We start from the raw sequence: 15,515 nt of genomic DNA on the forward strand, positions 1-15,515 counted from the left end.
CTGTAAAGGAAATAGCTTGCTTTGCTGGTTTGGAAGCAAAGGAAAGAATGAAGAAAAAAAATCAAGAAAGGATGGAAGAAAGGAAGGAAGTGAGAGAGAAAGAAGAAAAGAGAATGAGAAAGGAGAGAGGGAGTCAGTGAAGGAAGGAGAAAGAGAGAAAAAGGGGGAAAAGGAGGGAGGAAAAAGCTCTGACATTTATATTTATATTATATTTATATCTATTTCTGCATATACATTATAAATAATTATATATATACATAATTAGGCCATAAACATCTGAGATCGCCTAGGCAAAAGACTGAAAGTTTTCCTCCCTATCCAATTTCACCCACCCTTCGGATGTGTAAAAGTTTTCTTGTGTTGTTTTTTGTGTTTTTTTCCTTCAAACATTTAGAGACTAGCGTTGGGTTAAGAACAAAGAAAAAGATGACAAGTATCAAATTCAAAAACAACCTGTTTTAGTCAGTCAAAACTAGTCTGAACAACAGCAAAAGATTTCAGGAATTCTCTAATCCAACTGCCCTATTATACAAATGAATAAACTAAAACCTGGGACACCAAATGACTTGCCCATAGTCGCATCGTTAGTCAACAGCAGAGAGAGTGGACCTGGTTTCAGATATTCTGAAAGTTAACCTGATCTTTTATGTCAAGATCTCCAGTACCTGTTATTAAAAACGGTTGAAAAGAAGGGGGAAAGAAACAAATTATCATGGGAATCCTGCAAATTAAATGATTTTAAAGGATTTCAATTTTATTTTATCAGGCCTCCTGGAAGGTATTGCTCTATCAACTTTTTCATCTTTAGTTTTTTTCTCTCTCTAGTCTGTAAACATTTTCCTTCTTTAACTGTCATCATCCCATTCAACTGGATCCCTAATGCAATTCTTTTCATTGTCAAACATTTAAAAAAAAAATCTACATTCATTGTTTCCACTAGCACATATCTCATCTATTCATTAGCATATTGCAATCTGGTTTCTATTAGTCTCAACTCTTCAAAAGTAGAACTCAGCAAAATGACATACTGAGAGATAGTAAATATTATTTTTATTGGAACTTTTATTATGTACTACTCATAATCACAGCTATTTTGTGTATATTACTTAATTTATTCACCTAAAATAATTCAAGCATTATGTTCATTTTATGAAAGGAAAAACTGATGTTGAAATATTAAGTAGTATATTAATTATTATTCACAGTTTGTATAATTATACAGATCATTGCTGTGTATCATTATTGCTTATAAATTTCTTTGTAACCTTCTTTCCTTCACATTACATTTTATAAAATTTTTTTTCATAAATTCTCCAAGACTCAATGGATTCCTTGTTCTAATATACCAAATGTATTTTTACTAGCTGCTAAATCTAATCTTTTTTTAAATGATAATGTCCAAAGTCAAACATAGTCGAATAAAAATCAATTAGAAATCATTAACTCTTGTTCTGTTCTGGTAGAGAGGGGAGTTTAAGAGTGTGAGCTGCAGCCGGACATACCGGAGTTTGAACTTCATCTCTAGTATTTATGGAACGTGCAGCAGGAAGCAAATATAGCTGTTCTCTGCTTTATTTACCTCATTTGTAAATTAGGAACATAACATTACTTCAAAAGTTTATTGGGAACTTGACATGAGATAAAGTATGAAAAGAGTTCAGTACAGTTTCTAACATATAAGAACTATTAATTTATACTTTACTCCCTACTGACATGTTTACTTCATTTGTCTTCTCTAGTTTGGTTTTAAAATTCTAACTCTCTGATTACTCTTTCTCAGCCTCTTAGACCTTTGTGGCTGATTCTTCTTTGTTATTATAATCCATATTTTGCCTTTGACTTTTTCTTTCATCCCTCTGGCCATTTTCCTTAGATGATTTTACCAAGTCCATGGTTTCACCTGCCACTTCTGTATGTATAGAATTATCACATCTCTAATTATAACCTCTCTCCAGGGTTTCTCTAAGCCCTTTTACAATTATTTCTCAAATAAGACATGTGAAATTTTACAAGTAATATATTACTTGTCACCTTTCCCCCATTAAAAAATATTCTCCCAATTTTCAAAAAAATAGACAACATAGGAACCATAGTCATCCAAAACTTTTCCAGCTCCTTACCAACTATCATCCAAACATACCAAGAGGAAACACACTCCTCACAACTTGGTTTTCTTCTCTCTTGTTATCTTGTTCCTATTAGTTCAGAATTCAATATTATTCTACAGAACAGGAGAGTAGCTTATTACAGACTCAAAAAAAATTAGAAATTTGTGATCAGGAAGAGGTATATTTCAATATGAAATTAATATTTTAGATCTATTTTTAACTATTGTGATATATTAATTGTTGACTTATAAGTAGAAAGACTACTGTAGTACATTGTTTTACAACAATATTTTACTAATTATTTCTCTGAAGAAATACGGTAGTAGCAGATACTGGAATAATATCAAGATTGCAGAGCTCTCAATCTCTTAAAAAATGCTTTGTTACAAAAAAAGTACAACATTGTAATTACAATGTATTTTTGCAATAAAAAGCTATTGTATGTAATTGTCCAAGTGTCATAGTCTCATAGACTCCACAACAAAAAGTATTTCTTTTTTGAGATGACTAAATGATATTGTAACCTGTGGAATAACACAGTGAGAAGCAAATTAAGCTTTCTAAAGTCACAACTAAATTTGCCATAATAGCTAATTAATAAATGCCTTTGTTACCTTGTTTTGGCATTGCTTCAATTCTGTTGTTACTTATTCAGTAAAATTTAAAGTATGTGTAACATATATCTTCATATTTAATTATAAAAACAAAATATCTTAAATTGAAAATTTATCAGAATGGTAATTCAATAACAGATTAAAGGTAATACGTTATTACATATTTCAACATTTTGCTGATAGTGTAATAATTGTTGAAATGAGCTTAAATTTAATCCAAATCAAAAGACAGACACCAATATCTAAGCACAAAACACAAGACCTTCAATATCTTGATTTATTTACTTCATTGCTGCATCAGCTATTTCTAGTAGGTCCATAGAAGTTTGTAAACGCACATATACCTAAAATTTCTTTGGCAATAAAATGTTTTTCTTTCCAGAAAGCACCCTTTGAAACGAGTTTAACACACCAGAGAGCACTTCTATCCACTCCCAGAAGAAATCCAACATCTTCTTCAAGACTTTATGATCCTCATATTATTTGCTATTGACCAGACAATAACAAGAAGCTATTCTGAAATCTAATGTGTGCTTTAAGTTTTGTTTGTTTGTTTGTTTGTTTTTCCTCACTAGGCTAAAGGTATAAATAGAAAGCTCAAAATTCTACATTTATATGTTTTTCAGAGCAGATGTACATTTTAATGTAGACAACCTGAAATCCATCTGCTATTTATTTAAGACACTATACAAAGAGTTCTTTAATGTTTAGAGTTACCAAAATATTAAGTTTGCTTGGCAGACTGAGGAAATAGAATTTTTATCATCTCAGAATATGGGTAAAATATCCAAAATGCTTTGTCCTTTTTTTGGCTAGTAGCCTTATAAGGTAACAGATGTAGTATGACATTTAAAAATCTAAAGAGAATAAGCAATTAAAATGATTCTTTTAAAAACAGCACTCTGAGTGCTGTTTGTTGTAAATATCATGTCTATATGTTTGTGTAAATACATACATAATATATGTGTAATACATATCATATAATACATATGTAAGCAACTTATAATACGTGTGTATATTTGCACACAAATATATATTTACTGAGAACATCTTCAATAGCTGCACTCACTTATGGATATGTATTAGATAAGGGTAAAACTGTTTCTTAAGAAGCCATGTGTTTATTGGATTTTAGAGCAATAGATATTTGGAACAAATGATTCTAAAATCAAATCACAAGCTTACAATTTGAAACAAAAAATGGAGGCCATAAAATGACATCAGATGTTTTCTAAATGAATATTAATGATAAAAAGGTGGTTTGCAATGCTGGCTCTGCAGCCAGTTTATCTGGATTTAAATCTCAGTTCCACCATTTACCAGCTGTTGGGTTTTGGATGAGCTACTTAAACTTTCTTCTAAAATTATTCTAAGTGTTCAGATCTGATTCGGTTTTTCTTTCTGGGTATAAGAGAGGTCTACATGTTTCAATCTCTTACAGACAGTAGGAATGGGAGGGATGTGATGAGTTCTGGCCAGTGAGCTATGAGTGGAAGCAATGTGTGCCCAGTTTGGGTAAGCCATTTCATAGCTGCTATGAGCTCTCCATGTTTACTCCTTCCTTCCACAGTGACACTGAAAGCTAAGAATTGGACATGAGGAGTCACAAGCAATGGTCTTTCTTAATTTATGAAGAAAAGAGGTTTATATGGCTTATTGTTCTGCAGGCTGTATAAAAAGCATGGCACCAGCATCCAATTCTTGAGGGTTTCAGGTTACTTCCACTCCTAGTGGAAGGTGAAGGGGTGCCAGTATATACAGAGATTACATGGTGAAAGAGAGCTGCCTGATCCTTGAGTGAAAATATATGGAAAATAACAATATACATGTAATATGAGTAAGAAATAAACCTTGATTGTGTTAAGCTGCTGAGAGTTTGGAACTAATTTATAACTTTGCCTAATATACTCACTGACTGTGTACTACAGTTTGGGTGTTTGTCACCCAAATTGCCTGTTGAAATTTGATCCCCATGTTGGAGGTGGAGCCTAAGGGGAGATGTTTAGGTCCCAAGGGAAGATTCCTCATGAATGACTTATCAGGGTAATGAGTGAGTTCTTGCTGTTGCTCACCAGAGCTGATTGTTTAAAAGAGCTTGGCACCTCTTCGCTTTCTCTTACTTCTTCTCTCGCCATGTGATTGCTGCACACACTGGTTCCCCTTCACCTTTCACCGTAGGTGGAAGCAGCCTGAAACCTTCACTAGAAGTGGATGCTGGTGCCATGCTTCTTGTACAGCCTACAGAAACATGGGCCAAATAAACCTCTTTTCTTTATAAATTACCCGGTCTCAGGTATTCCTTTAAGGTAATAAAAATAATATAAGATCTGTGCCTCGATTTTCCCATCTATAACTGGGATAATAACAGTACCTAGTTATTTGGATGGTTGTCAGCAAAATTTTATTGAACTTAGGGATTAATACAGCTTTGTAATTCCTATTAATAAAAGTAGTTTATATATCCTTTATTTAATTGATTTTAAATTCTAGAACATTTCACATGTCATAAAGTCCAAACAATATACACTGAGTTCACACTTTCTGCAACGCCTACCATCTCAAGTTAAAAAAAGTCTCAAATTTTGCCTTAATGCAAAATGGCTCTAATAAGATATATAATATTTTTGTCATATAAAATATTGCATATTGACAGCAATATCCCAGTGGATGATTTATTGATAATATCTTTGACCTTTTGAATTTTTTTTCTATTATATATAAGGAAATACAAACTAGGTAACAGGAAGAAATGAGAAAAGGTAGAGAGAGACAGTAGTGAAGACTGGTCGACATTGGACTACAAAAGATTACTGCAGGATTCTTCCATGATGCTGATTACAGCTTTATCTTATCAAGCTTTGGCATTGAAGACCATGTGAATTCATCTTCAACCCTGGGAGTGAAATAAGAACTTTCTTTTTTGCTTCTGAAATTTTAAGCTCTATACAGACACACTTTTTACTTAATCTGCATGACATCAGAGAAAGGTATTATTTTCTGTATTTGCAGATAATGAAAATATACCATAAGCCACAGGAAGAATAGAGAGTCACTGGTTACCCAAAGGCATTGACTCCATGGGGAAAACAACTCTGAGGTCTTCATTTCCATTCAGTTTTTCATTTATTGCTAACTCTCACATTGTAAGCTAGAGACAAATATGAAAAGAACAGTTTTTCAAAGCAGACAAAAAGAAAACATTTTCTCTGGAGGAGCAAAGAATTGTTACATGATTTTCATTTTGCTAAACTTTAGGGAACAATTTGACCAAAGAAAGAAGCAAAAGTGGATTAGCAGATCTCATGGACTGAGAGTCTCCAGATGGTAGGAGGTCCATTCAGTAGAAATAAAAATGAGAATACGATGTTTCTAATGTATTTAATTTGGAGAAAAACATTTTCACATTTTTTCAATAAGCAAAGTTAATCACATTACATTTTACCTTTGGTAAAAGAATATTAATTAAATTGATTATGCTCACACTAGAGAACAATATAACATATCATAGTCAAATAACGTTTATGTTTATATTCATTGTTACAAGCATTAAAAAGAAATAAATAGTGTTGTGGCAGATACTACTTAAGCAGGCAGAGTCTCCTATGTCTGGAAATTTATCATTTATACTGCTAGAGAGAGTTAAGGATATTTTAATAGTATTTAATTAACTAAAATTTAAGAGATTATTGCTTTCAGCCATTTAAAAATTATTAATTGAACATTGACTACCTGCTTGGTCTGTGTTTATCATTATCCATTAAGAGCTTGTTATTTAATTGGGGAAATCCAAGTCAAGATACAGTAAATATGCAAGAAATTTATCAAATATTTGAATACAAATAATGGCACCCGTATTTTATGGTGTGTTTATAGTATTGTTCCTAAAACAGTAAGAAAAACTATTAATATCCCCCTCGAAAAACACATGGAAGAAATTTCCCATTTTCAAAATTATTGATATTCCCATCCATTAAATGCTATTTGGAACTATCATATTGGAAATAAATAAAATGCCTTTAATCCAATAATGATACTATTGAAGAAATGAGTACCTTCACATACTTACAGTGCTATTATAAATAACTAAAATTTCTGGAGGTATTTGTTTTACATATACCAGAAAGTCTTAAAATTTTACATTCCAGTTAAAACATATATTCAATATTTAGTAATTCATGCTAAATTATCATAAATATTTCCAAAGATGTGGATAAAATAAGCCTCACTGAAAATACATTTATATAAAATATTGAACAAGGAAAATGTTCATATCCACATTACAAACTGATAGGAGCAAATTCTATTCTGTCCAAAAATTATACAGAACAATATGTAAAGACATGAAAAATGATTATAACTTATAATAAAACATAAATTAGATGATTTTTAAAATCTCTAAGTTCAGTAAAAACCCAGAGAAATCAAACTGAATGTGGATAAAGGCACCAAAAAGTGGGATGAATAAAGTCACGTACACCAGACTGTGAAGAAAAATCATGTTTTGGAAAAGCTATCCACACAAGACAGGAATTTTTAATTGAAGAAAAATTCACTGGCAAAGGTACAGAAATAGCAATAATTATATAGTGTACAGGAAATCAACAGAATCACGGTTTACTTTGAATGAAAATGAATGATTGGAAGGATACAGAAAGGGGAGAATATATTAAGATTATTACAGCTAGCATTTATTGAAACTTACTCTGTAGGCGGCCGGGCGCGGTGGCTCACGCCTGTAACCCCAGCACTTTGGGAGGCTGAGACGGGTGGATCACGAGGTCAGGAAATCGAGACCATCCCGGCTAACACGGTGAAACCCCGTCTCTACTAAAAATACAAAAAAATTAGCCAGGCGTGGTGGCGGGCACCTGTAGTCCCAGCTACTCGGGAGGCTGAGGCAGGAGAATGGCGTGAACCCCGGGGAGGCGGAGCCTGCAGTGAGCCGAGATCTCGCGCCACTGAACTCCAGCCTGGGCGACAGAGAGAGACTCCGTCTCAACAAAAAAAAAAAAAAAAAAAGAAACTTACTCTGTAACAAGAATTGTGGTAAACATTTTAAATACACTTACTTATTTAAATATCTACCACTATTCATTGAGGTAGGTAAGTACTCCTAATCCTGTTTAACAGGACAAAGTTCAGGGAAATGGTTGACTGAGAGTTCTGGAGGCAACTTGCCTTCTTTCCCATCTCAGCTCCTCTACTATTGCCTGTGAAAGCTCGTCAAGTTACATAGCTGCTTTATGACTCATATTAAAATAATGACAATAACAGTACCTAGCTCAATGATTGCTATAAAAATTAAATAACTTAACACATATAATGTTATGATACTCTCTAGCAAATGGTAAATGCTCTAAAATTTTAATTTTATTTTTTAAATTGTATATAATTATTACAAGTACATAATAGTTGCATATATTTATGGAGTACATGTGATGTTTTTATACAGGCATACTATGTGTAACAATCAAATCAGGGTAATTGGGCTATAAATTGATTAAAAATTCTAAGTAATGCTCAAAGTAACACTACTAGTAAGTAACTCGCAGAATGGGAACTTGAAGCCAGGTCCGTGTGATCACAAAGCCTGAGCTCATAAGTACCATGCTGTCTGCGTGGTTCATACCCATAGGCTACAGTGAAATGCCTTCTCATACCTTGGAAATAAGGGAAAATATATTTTCCTCTGATTTGATACGCAATCAGAACAGAAGCACAAAAGAGGTTTTGAAGAAGACAATGGTAGACCTCAGGCTTCCCACACCCTGAGGAAGGTTCTGTGTTTGTAAAAAAATCATGTGTTAATCGGCAGAGACTTACCAGCTTTTGAAACCAAAAGAAGAGCATCCCAGAGGAAATATGCATGGAAGCACCAAGAAGCACAGAGGGAATCAAAGCCAAATGGCTGTATGTATCCCATCTCCATTGGCTGAATCCTTTGAGGCTTCAGCCTGCTGTGAAGAAACATTTCATTCATTCTACAGTTTGATTCACCTGGTTCTTTGGCTTCTCACTGCGGTGTCTTCAGAAAAAAGTGCAGTGACCATGTCACGTGAGTATGGAAGTCGCTGTAACACGTTTTCATTATATTTTCATGCACATTGATTTTCTGAACCAATCTTGTTAATATGAATAATTTAAGTTGACCGCATATTTTATTGTTTAAACCACAGTACTTTAAGAGTAAAAAGCAGCCCAATCAATGCCATGGGAAAACAGGCCGAAAACAAACTCTCATGGGAAATTTGGGGCTTACTGTCAGGCTAGGTCAATATGACTTAATGCCTGAGATTTTAAAATATTCTCTCTGTCCTCTCTCCTTGCCAAATTCAATTTTTCAGCCTATAGACTGTATAGCCTAATACCCTCAGGGTAATTGGGCTTGAATTAAGGTAATGCTTGATATGATTTAAATGATAGCTATGTGATCTTGGATAAGGTACATAATGCTTTAAGCTGTAATTTCCCCAGTTTTCAATTGCAAACAATGATACCTATCTGTGAGAATTTATATACAACACACACACTCCCACACACACACATTTGTGTATATATATATACACATACACATAAATACGTTAGTCCAGTGAATACTCAAAAACAGGTAGCTGTTATTATGTCTCATGACTCTAATGCAACTCTCTGAGGCCTCTTGTGAGTCAAGCAGTTGACTTTTCTCAGGCAACAGTGTTCTGTTCTACTGTGTGCTTTTTTCAAACTTCTACATCTGCTATGTTCCAAGAACAGTCAGTCCTCTATGTACTAATATAGTGAGAACAAAGCCGTGTACCTCAGTTCTGCCTTCCACCAAGAGTTGGCGATAGTAGTTGGTTTCATAATAATTTGGATGTACAAATAAATATACTTGTGAACTACCTTTAAGTAGCTAAAAAGTTTGTAAGTATGGATGTTTCTGTTTTATGCTAGAAGCATTGTCATATGTAGATTGTCTGACTGGGAACAGCCCATTTGTGGAAGAGGGAATAAAAATCCTTAGGGATGAGATTTCACCTACAGAAAAATAACTTTTCAACTCTAGATGATGTTTCCTAATTACAGGAAAATTTGAGGATGCATAAAATTTGAAGGCATTGGGAGTGCAATCGAAAGGCCTAAATATAGAAGTGGATGACTAGAATTACTATAAAAGGACTCCCCAGTGAGTGATTATAGAAAGAAACAGAAACGACCTTTGGAGAAACCTATAGTTAAAAGGTGATAAAAGGAGCAAAGACAAAAATAGGACGGAGATGTAACTTACAAAACAGAAATAAGTGTAGTGTCACTGAAGTCAGGGAAAGTGGACTATGAATATGAAAAGGACTTGTAAGAAAAGCAATAGCAAGAAGAGCGTGACACCTTCTCTGTTGTTATGACCCTTCTTTAGCGTCTGATAACTTCTGAGAAATACAGCATTCACTTGCCAAAATCTACTGGAGAGAGAATATAACATTGAGTCAAGATTTCTAGTATTTTGTGATAAATGGTTTTAAGTGATAAGTGAAAACCTGTCTTTTTTGCTGAAAAGCTCACTGCTACTTTGATTATGATATTAAGGAGGTCTATTGTAGGCTGCGTGTAACACCTCAGAGAGCCTGTGACAATTATGCAGATGATGGATCCATGGCTAGCCTAATTGAGGTTTTCTTAAATATTGTATGGCTGTGTGGAGATGGCATCTTGAATCAACCTGGATCCAGAAATCCTACAGAAATGCTTAAATAGTCACAGTCACAGCTAGTAAGGATACCTGAGGTCTCTCAGCTTTATGACTGGTGTACGTTATGTGTAAAACGCCTTTTATAATCATTGCTGAATAGTTTAACAAGCTCTAGCAGGACTCTAACAGATTTGGATTTTTTTTGGAGAAGTATTGAAATACAAAGTGGCAGTAATTGTGCTGTATTTTTTTCTTAAGAAAGCACACCATGTATATCCACATTTAGAATAAGAATAGCTGCTCCTATATAGAATATATGCCATGCTGGCCAGGCGTGGTGGCTCACGCCTGAAATCCTGCCACTTTGGGAGGCCAAGGCAGGAGAATCATTTGAGGTTAGGAGTTTGAGAGAATATATGCCATGCTTATGGCACATTTTAAAAAGTTTTAATTCTATTTATTTAAAGAAAAAATACCATAAAAAATATTGTTTCCAATGGAAATCTCCAAATCTCTTTTTCCCTTCTAGCTTTTTTTGACCTTTGTCTATGTGACTGTTAAATTGCACAAAATCTAAATTCTTATCTACATTTGTTTGACATTTTGAATTTTAAAAGAACATATGAATATTTAAAATAAGTTTTAATAAAATTTTTCATTTAAAACCAATTATTATTCATATTTCATTTAAATCTAGTTAATGCAGAATATATTTATTCATAAAGAGAAGGAATCCACAAAAAAACTGTTATTATTGTATTCTAAATAAAGTTGATATCAACTGGACCAAATTTTAATATTATCTACAATTAAGAAATGGTGGGCCTTTAGGATATTTACAGTTTCATTATCAAGAAGCACATTCTTTTCTCCAAGTAAATGTTTTATTGCCATATAATTCTAAATTGTATGTAAAAATTCTGTTACAAAACCCACATTCTTTTCTTGATAATTCAAATAATTTAGAAAAAACAGAGTACTCATTGTTTCAGAAATATAGCTTATGTACATTTTTATGGAAGTTTATAATTGTTTAATTTTTCCAGATATTTGATATTTTTGAAATGGTTCTCTTACTATCAGATTATATGCATTATTTATAATGTGTACATATTCATTATTCAACATATGTGCTTGCTTCAGTTAATATTAGAATATCCCCTATATTTGTTTTTAAAAGGCTTACCAACATTATAATAAATTAACTCAAATTTTCCTTGTTCCTCCTAACTTAGCCACTTCCAAAGCTGTGTGACCACAAGCAACCTACTTAACCTCTAAAAGCCTTCTATTCCTCATCTATAAAATGGGGTCATCATTAACTTGCAGAGACTTTGTGAATATTCAATGTAATGTCCACCACGCACTTGGTGAAAGTTAGGTGCTGAATATTGCTGGCTGTTAGCAATAAATGAAATTGAGGTCAGCAAACTCTAGTCTCCTTCTAAAAAGATATCAAAAAAGAAGTAGCTAGTGATAGCAGCTTTTCATATTTTCACCATGAAAATATTGACTATGTACATCATTGACAAAGTCTTTTACTGACCCTATGATACTCACTCAATGCTTTTATATATGCCACACATGCTGAGATTAGAATAGTCATGCAGTTTTTAACACTCGCACTTTAGACTCACAGAGTCAGATTAAAAGAGATTTTATCAAGCCAGTCAAAAGATCTGTTGATCTGTATAAAAACATTACTTGAGCATAAATTTTCATTAAACTTTCCCATATGTAACACTTAAATTTGTGAGAATGAGAAATGGGTATCTGAAGAAGTAGACGATTGGTCTCCTAAAACAAAATTTAAAATTCCTTCTCTCCTTCAATAGATTTGTTTTGGCCCTGACCTAATTTCTATGCTAATTCATAGGATTTACGATTGCTTTATTCTTTGCACAGCCTGTATTTTTTCCTTCTTTCAAATATCCCAGGGACTGACTCCAGGGAGTAAGGCATATGCATCATCAATAAACCGCATTTAGTTAACTGTTCTTTATTCGGCAACTCCTGATCCACTTTGTGGAATTTGCTATGCCCTTCATTTCTTTCCCTCCTCAATCCCACCACCTTTCTTTCGATGATTTCACTGCTCATTATCACCTCTACCAGAAGTGAGAAGGAAGAATGTGAAATTAAAATGAGTCGAAAATTACTTTTAAAATTTATTTTCAGGATAAGGAGGAAAAGTTGAAAATGTTAGCTAAAATTAGGCCTGGGGTTTTCTAATGACTTCACACAAGTTATTTTTATCCCTGTTAAAGTGATGCTAATTGAGTTCTAAAATGAAAGGACCCTTCCACCCTGTCATATTCTTTCCTATTGGAATATATAAGGAAAGAGGAGAAATGTACAATCTATTTACACAAAGTTCTCTAAAACATAAAAAGGTAGTCATTAGGACAGAATAATGCTTACAAAGCTCCCATGTATGAGTTGCACAGTACAGCAGTAAATGTTTTAGAATACAAGTTTTCTAGTAAATTAGCTCATTTGCACCTTCTTCGTGCAAGTGTGTAAATGTATGTTTATTTACTAAATTAACTGTCCAGCTTTTTTAGCAAAAGCCCTCACTGCTGATTCCCTATTAGTCTCACTATTAATTTCTGAATCGTGTAGGGATTTTTTAAGTTTGTGTGATATACTTAAAAAATAATTAGTACTTCAGTAGTTACTTAAAAATATTTGTAAATATTTGTAAATTTGAACAATGAATAAAATAAAACAAAGTTTAGAGTAACTCTTAAGATCAAGGCTTTTGATCTTAACCATAGATGGTTTAAAAAACATACTGTTTTTATAAGTTATCCTCTAATATCAGAGCAATCGTGAGGTTAAAATCTAGTACTATTATAAGAAATGGGAGTATTTTCATAATTTGAGTCAGCTATAAGTCGTTTTTCTTATTGTCAACTAACATGTAAAATGAGGGCTAACTAGGTGATCCCTAATATTACCCAAGGCTTTTCAGTACTTTCAAGTATACACACAGGTATACACACATTATATATTTTACGTGTATACATTGGGAGATTTAAGTTAGCCACACAGCTTAGACAAGTTGCGTCCATGTGTATGTATCTATTTAGGAAGTAGTAATGGACTAAAGAATCCTTCAAAAAGGCATCATATAAGACATCGATACCTCCAATTTTTTTTTATTTTAAATGAGTGATAAATGTTTGTTGAATAGAAATACACTTAAATGAGTGTGGGCCCTTTATTTTCCCATTCTGATGAGAAAGGCATACCAGAGTAGAAAGATCACATATTTTGAAGGTCACAGATCAGGCTCTGGACAAGCATATTATGTATGGCTATAAAGCTGGTATAATAATAACTATATTATAAAACTGCTATGAGGATTAACTAAATTACATATGTCAAGCACCTAGTAGCATGTTTGAAACATAATTGACACTAGATAACCAATCTATCATTTCTCAGATATTTTATTGGTTTTTCAAATGTATTCATCCTCTTAACCTTGATGATTGAATCAAAAAAGAATACAGATACAATATTTCATTTATATATATTTATTATATGTTACATTTATATGTGGTATATTTTACACTTTTATAAATGTACCTATATATTAATAATATATTTTGTGTACACACATACATATATTTTAATTCATTAAAAGGGACTTCTAATTTTAAAAATTCTATTAAGAAGACAAAAAAAGAGAAATGGCCTTAAAATAAGGTAATATTCTAAACTTATATTTATTTGCAATTATGAATTAACCAGAACATGTACATGGTTATGGTTCAAGATAGTTTTAAATATCTGTGTATATAGTGATTACATGAAACTTTGTGTATACCATAATATTATTAACTAATCTAAATAGTGGAAGTAGATTTAATTGAGAAATACAAATAAAACTACCTGTAAAGCACAACGCTTCAAAAATTTTTTTAAAAGATTTAAAACGTAAAAAGTTTAAAGATGGTATCTTTTTTCTTTTTTTTTTTTTTTTTTTTGAGATGGAGTCTCGCTCGCTCACTAGCCCAGGCTGGAGTGCAGTGGTGCAATCTCGGCTCACTGCAAGCTCTGCCTCCCGGGTTCACACCATTCTCCTGCCTCAGCCTCCGGAGTAGTTGGGACTACAGGCGCCCGCTGCCACGCCCAGCTAATTTTTTTTTTTTTTTTGTATCTTTAGTAGAGACGGGGTTTCACCATGTTGCCCAGGCTGGTCTCGAACTCCTGAGCTCAGACCATCCGCCCACCTCAGCCTCCCAAAGTGCTAGGATTACAGGCATGAGCCACCGCGCTCAGGCAAAGATGGTATCTTGATATATACTTATAATCATGCTCACATCTTTATAGTGGAGATAATAAAATTACAAAGAGAAGGCTTGCAGTAAATGAAAAATAGTGTTAGTGATAGAATGCAATAAGTAATAATCAAGTTAGCCTGTGTATCAGCATGCAGTGTCTGTTAATGCTAGATATGAGGTAAGCCATTTCATGCATATACTTGCATGAATTATGTAGGGGTCTTTTTTTTATGAAATTGAAACAGAGAAGTTTGATGACTTGTCTAAAGTCACACAGAACTTAGCAACAACCCAGAGAATGTAATCCACTCCTCTGGCTCAGCTCAGTGCACCATCTATTGTATCCTGTTGTTTTCCTTGTCTATAGGAAAAATAGGCTTGGGAGGCATATAATCTAACCATTCTTCTAGATTGATTTTTACAAAACACCTGGGAAGCAGGCCCAGAGCAATTGAGACATCTAAGAAGTTCGTAAGTATTATTTTCAAGGGACTAATAGCATAGAAGCTTTCTGAGTCATCGTTAGAAATATGTGACACCAGAAGGTAGGTCACAGGCTGGCATCATAAGGAATAAGAGTTTGAGAATGCTTTCACAAGGCCCAGAGAAGGGATACATGGGAAAAAAAGAAGTCTATTTAGTCCTTGTTATTTTATTTAAGCCCAATTCGGGTATAAACATTTGTAAAACCTTTGGATTTTCAGAGAGGAAAGATAATAACAAGTAGTTCAGTGAATGGTTTGAAATGTGACGTGTAAGGTATTGCTCAATATTATGCCAAGATCTCCCAATCTTGATGACAAACTTCCATGCAGGGACTTTGCAATCACCATAGTCA

The 15,515-nt window shown here is 33.4% G+C and overlaps 1 protein-coding gene across 1 annotated transcript; it reads left to right on the forward strand.

Annotated features, from left to right (window-relative positions):
* Positions 1-5,256: 5,256 nt before the first annotated feature.
* On the forward strand, positions 5,257-8,830 carry LOC129463921 (uncharacterized). Its single transcript, XM_055244644.1, has 2 exons — positions 5,257-5,709; positions 8,538-8,830. The coding sequence occupies exons 1-2, from the start codon at positions 5,694-5,696 to the stop codon at positions 8,828-8,830; spliced, it is 309 nt and encodes a 102-aa protein (XP_055100619.1). The 5' UTR covers positions 5,257-5,693.
* The last annotated feature ends 6,685 nt before the right edge of the window (positions 8,831-15,515 follow it).

The sequence above is a fragment of the Symphalangus syndactylus genome, chromosome 15 (assembly GCF_028878055.3).
Source record: "Symphalangus syndactylus isolate Jambi chromosome 15, NHGRI_mSymSyn1-v2.1_pri, whole genome shotgun sequence".
Lineage (NCBI taxonomy): Eukaryota > Metazoa > Chordata > Mammalia > Primates > Hylobatidae > Symphalangus > Symphalangus syndactylus.